Source organism: Merops nubicus, unplaced genomic scaffold, assembly GCF_000691845.1.
Source record: "Merops nubicus isolate BGI_N331 unplaced genomic scaffold, ASM69184v1 Scaffold37479, whole genome shotgun sequence".
Taxonomy (NCBI): Eukaryota; Metazoa; Chordata; class Aves; order Coraciiformes; family Meropidae; genus Merops; species Merops nubicus.
Window position 1 is genome coordinate 1 of NW_008630860.1, and position 5192 is coordinate 5192.

A 5192-nucleotide genomic window follows, 5' to 3' on the forward strand; every position below is an offset into this window, starting at 1 on the left:
ACGTCTGGCTCTGATTCTTAGTGCTGTCCCAGGAAGCTGCGGACAGGTTGGGACTGGCACCCTGGTCTGTTTGTGTCCAGGACAACACTCTCCAGTGGAGCAGGTGGGACTGGCAGACGTGCTGTGCTCCTGTCCTGGCTGTGCTCAGCTCAGAAGAGACACAGGCCTGAGTGAGGCTCAGCTTTTGGGAGCGCTGCTGGGTCTCCATCACAGCTGTGCTGCAGCTGCTTCCGAGCTGAACAGCTTCAGGAAGCACTAGTGAGGAGCAAGGGGCTGGAGGGGAGGGTAGAGAGGGAGCAGCTTTCTACAAGAGCTCCTACAGCAATCCCACCACGCTGCAGGTCCCAGAATGCCACCACAGTGCCCCAGGTACCGTGGGGAACGATCCGTACCCGCTTCCCAGCAGCTCCAGGGGCAATGCTCCACCAGCTCGACAAGGAGGCAGGGCAGGTTGTGGGTGTTGAGCATCCGTGTCAGCACGCTCAGGGGCAGACTGGAGAGATGATAGAAAGGGTGAAATGGTGCTTGCAGACAAATGCCAGAGTAGATACAAATGCTCCCCGAGGCAATGGGGAGAGGCAGGGGGAAAAAGAAACAATAGTCTGGGTTCTCCCAAGTACCACGGAGCAGGGTGGAGTGCTGCTGGCTTTGCCTCCCAGGGCACAGTGCCACTGCCACCATGGGCACAGCCAGTGGCTGAAGGGAGACCAGGCACCCACTGCCACCCCACAGGAATCTACGCGAGGGCTCGGAGCATCTCCCCGGCTGCTCCTGGGCACCAACCTCTCCACCTGGTCGGTGATGAACCGCAGCACGGACAGGGCTTTCAGGGAAATCTCAAACTCCATCATCTCCGCCTGCTTCTGCAGCTCCTGTGGAGGGACGAGCACAGCCTCGGGATTTCAGGCCCCATTTCCCAGGAGCCACAGGGAGGCAGCCTCTTGGCTGCTCATCCATAACCACAGACTGGGGAGGAAACCAGAGCCCTGCAAAACAAACTCTGCTTCTCATCTCGTCTGTGCCAGCACTGCCTGTTTGCCAAGGCAGCCGCAGAAGTGCTTGTGTCCCACTGCTGCTGGTCCCTCATCTCCCTAACCCCCAACAGGTCACGAGTGGCTACAGGCAGCAGTGCCTCTGCACAGGGACAGCCTTTGAAAGATGCCAGTCCCAGACAGCTCCTTTCTTCCCTTCTGGGACTGTCTTGAGGATCATCACAGTGCAGAGACCTGTGAAGTTAAGGGAGGGGGGAGCTGCATGATCAGCAGAGGAACCAGAGGAGGAGGAGGAAGAGGAAAAAACTTAGCCCTGGCACAGCTGCACTCCTACATCCACCTCTCCTGGATCTGCCTCTCCCCTCCAGCTTGTGTACAGCCAGCTAGAATATCTGCCTGTGGTTATGCTAGCCCACACCTATGCCGTGCTTTTCAGCCACCCAGCCTCCTTCCCTCCCCAGATGGAGTGGACACTGTTCACCCTCCATGTGCTCAGGCTGACAGCCTGACCACCCTCTGGCTCAGCCTCTTCCCAGTCCATCAGGATAGGTGGCTGGGCTGAGAGGTGCCTTGTCCTTCTCCCTGGCCCAGGCAGAGATTCTCCTCTCTACCCGCAGACGCTCAGCAGCTCACATCTTTGTGCACAGAACACTTGCAGAACACTGACCTCAGCACCTCTTATTTCTCTGAAGCGTCACTGCAACAGCTCCCTTCCAAATTCCTGTGGTAAGAAGCCCTGTGCTCCCCGTGCCAGTGCCCCACACGCTACTAGGAAAGCCTTATGGGCTCTTCCCCCACAGCTCCCTCTCTAAACTCCCTCACTGAGGCTCTTTCCTACAGCTCCTCCTGGTACCCAAGCCTCATCTCTGCTATATTTGCCTGTGTTTCTGGGGGACAGCAGAACAGGTCCTGCTCCAGGGATTACCACCATACGCAGCAGCAAAGGACAAAAGGCTCCACAAGACAGGAGAGGGCAGGGACAGCTTTTTTATGTGGAGTTATTGTATGTTGAGTCAGGAGGGGCTGGAATGAATCAGAGGAAACCAGGCTCCTTGGCCAAAAAAACACTGTTTAGAGCTCTACTGGCTAGAAAAGGTTGAGTTTTTCATTTGAGCCATGTCAAATCACTAACAGAGACACCCTCTTCCCCTCCTCAGCTGGGAAAACATTTCCTGGAAAACATCCCTATTGTGCTCCAGAGCCCTCCACTTCCTTCCCTTTTCTGGAAGGGGAGCACGTGCTTGGGCATAAAGCCAAAGGATGGATGCAATGCTGGGAGGTACAGCCAAGCCTGCAGGCTATCACTCTAAGCCCCCTTCTCCAGACACTCCTTGTGATGTGCACAGCTCAAGGAGAAAACTCGGGTGCTGAGAAACACTAGCAGCAGGGAGAGCTCCTGCACTGGGAAGGGGTGTGTGGCAGCCCAGGAACAGCTCCAGGCTCGCTGCTGGCCCAGACCAGCACAGAGAGGAGGTCATTCTCTGAGAGCTGAGGAAGCTGGGGGAAAACACATTAGGACAATTCCAAGTCATATTGTACATCAAATTTAGAGAAGGATCCCTCTTGTGGTTAACCCTGGCTGGCTCCACCTTAGGGTGGTTTCACAAGCTCCATGTAGATATACCTGCACAACTTTTAAGAGCAACAACAAAGGGCCAAAAGCCCTGTACTGAATATTTTGCCTGCCAGCTCTCCAGCATCCCCCTGTCAGAGCTCAGACTGCATCCTGCAGGAAGCCTCGAGCTGGCACTGCCAGGAGAGAGGTGGGGAGCATGGCAGCGGGGTGGAGGGAGGTGGTTGCAGCTGCTGGCCCAGCCAAGCTGCTGGTGTGGGCCAAACACCAGATGCCCTGCGAGACGGGCGGGAGCTGCTGGTGTTGCAGCCAAGGGGTTCTCCACAGGAAGGCCTCCCTGTGCCTCTTCGGGCTGCCCACATCCTCCATGGCGTGTCCCCAGTGAGCTACAGGACTTTCTCCTCACCTGCATGGATGAGGGGCTGGACAGTTCCTCTGGATGAAGCTCCACTGGGGCCGCTCCCTGTCCGCTGGTGTTCCGAGCTGCGAGCAGGGTCAGTTTTCGGTGGCAATAATCAATTAAATCCAGAATGCTGTCCTCTGCTGACTTGCAGATTTCCTTCACAATGAGAAGATTTTCACAGAGGGTCAAGCTCCACAGCTGTGGCTTTCCACCCCTGGGGGCTTTACACAGAAGAAAGCTGAACCAGTCTCTTACCTTGTAAAAAAACACCGTCTCCAAGAGGTTAATGATGGAGGCTTCATGATGCAGCTGCAAAAGGAAAATGTCAAGAGTGAGATACCAGTGGAGCAGTTTTTCCTTAGGTCAAGGGCTGCATCCCCCCACAAGGAAGCCCAGTTCCCAAAATCACCTCCTTGTCAAGAATGGCCCAAGGGACCACTGGTCCCAGGAACCCAGTAAGAAAAGGTGATTTTTTTCTCAACCCAGAAGCACAGAACCTTGGTGAGCCCTCTGGTTAGAGGTGCCAGAGAGGAACGCTGCTTAGAGGGGGGTAAACACCCCAGGGGTCTTGCTGCCTGGGAGGGAGGGTAGCACATCCCCCTCCAGGGGTGGCTTTTGCTGCATCCAGCAGCTCCCGTAAGCCTGCATGGAATTAGGCAGGGGTGCAGCCCTCCCAGAGAGCTGAGCTCCCTGGGGAGCAGGTCCCTGTCCCGCCTGGGGCCAAGGGCATTGACTTGTCACTCATGGCTTTGGGAAACCAGGTGCTTCCCACTGGGTGACGCAGCCCACTGCAGCCTTTCCACCCAGTGAGGTGTAAAACCACAGCTCTGAGATCTTCAGGGTGAGGTTTATTTTTAAGCACAGTGACGCCTGCCCCATTTCCAGGCTCGCTCCTGCTGCCCCTTCTACTCACCACCATATAGATGGGGAAGGTGCTTCTTGGCTTGAAGTCCTCCAGCTGGCACAGCACGGGAAAGATCTTGTGCTTCCAGATCTCCACAGATATCAGCTCCCTAATCAGAACAGGAATCTAGACAGGGAAGGGACAGGGGCAGCAAAGCCATTCAGAGCAGTGCTGCAGGGGAACCAGGTTATTGGTAACGCTCAGCTATGGGCTTGAGTTATCCCAGGGAGGAGGGGGGCCATGGGTCATGCTGTCTGTATGTCCACCCAGCTCAGAAATCAACAGCTCTTCATCAGACCAAGGGCAGAGGGAACCCCTGGCTTTGCAAAGCAGGAAGATGACCCTGAGGAGCTGGGGAGGGCCATGGCACCACACATCCCTCTGTGGCCCAGCAGAGATTTACAGCTGGAGAGGCTGGTGGACAAAAGAGACCACAACAACCTCCAAGAGAGGAACCAGAGATCAGCAAGTAGAAATATCACAGCTTGACCTTTAATTTTTTTAAAAACCAAAGCTGGCAAACCACCAGTCAAATACATTTGTTGGAGACGTAACAGATTTTTCACCATTTTATTCCACAATTGCACACTGTCCACACGACAAGCCCAGCTCAAGGCTGAAGGCCTTGAATGGGGATCACCACTGCACCCCAGGGGCTCACCTTGGTGTAAGTGACCAGCAGCTCGGTGAGGAGCTGCTCCTGGCCCACAGAAGCACTCAGGATGGCATGCATGTTGAGCTTCTCCACGCACTCGTGCTGCCGAAGCCATCTGCAGAGCAGCCAGTGAGGACATCAGCACCAGAGACCTCTGGCTACTGGCTCTGGAGCAATGCTGCACTCCTGGAAAGGGTCCCTCATGCAGGGAAACCTGCTCCTGGCACTCCCAAAACCCACACTGTCCCCTGCGCCCGTGTTCCCCGGGGCAGCAGGTCCAACCCCACTGCTCTCCTGCCTGACCCAAGCAACACCTTCACTGGGGACACCCCAAAACTGAGGGTCCTCCTCTCTATTACCCCCACCCACGTAGACCCTCTGGGGACACCCCAGACCTGGGATGCTACTTCACTCCTAGTCCTTCCAGGAAGGCTCCAGAGTGGGGCTCCTTCCTCTCCCCTCACCCCACCATGACCCTCTGTGGTCACGTCAAAACTAGTGCCCCACTTGTCTACCCTAGACTTTCTGGGAACTCCTCCTTATCCCCACCCAGCCCCTCTACGGAGGCCCCACCACCGGCTCGCCTCCTCTCCGCCCACAACCCCAACAGGGACATCCCGAATCTAGATCCCCGTCTTCACACTCCCCCCCTCCCCGCCTTCGAA

General features: G+C 56.2%; 1 protein-coding gene across 1 annotated transcript; it reads right to left on the reverse strand.

Moving 5' to 3' along the window:
- Positions 1-392: 392 nt before the first annotated feature.
- Positions 393-4642, reverse strand: ZMYND10 (zinc finger, MYND-type containing 10; the record flags this gene model as incomplete). The annotated part of the gene is made up of 6 exons (XM_008947422.1): positions 393-493; positions 784-872; positions 2972-3124; positions 3224-3277; positions 3882-3998; positions 4534-4642. Coding segments are annotated over 6 exons (623 nt in total), but the record flags the coding sequence as incomplete, so codon positions are not given.
- Positions 4643-5192: the final 550 nt, after the last annotated feature.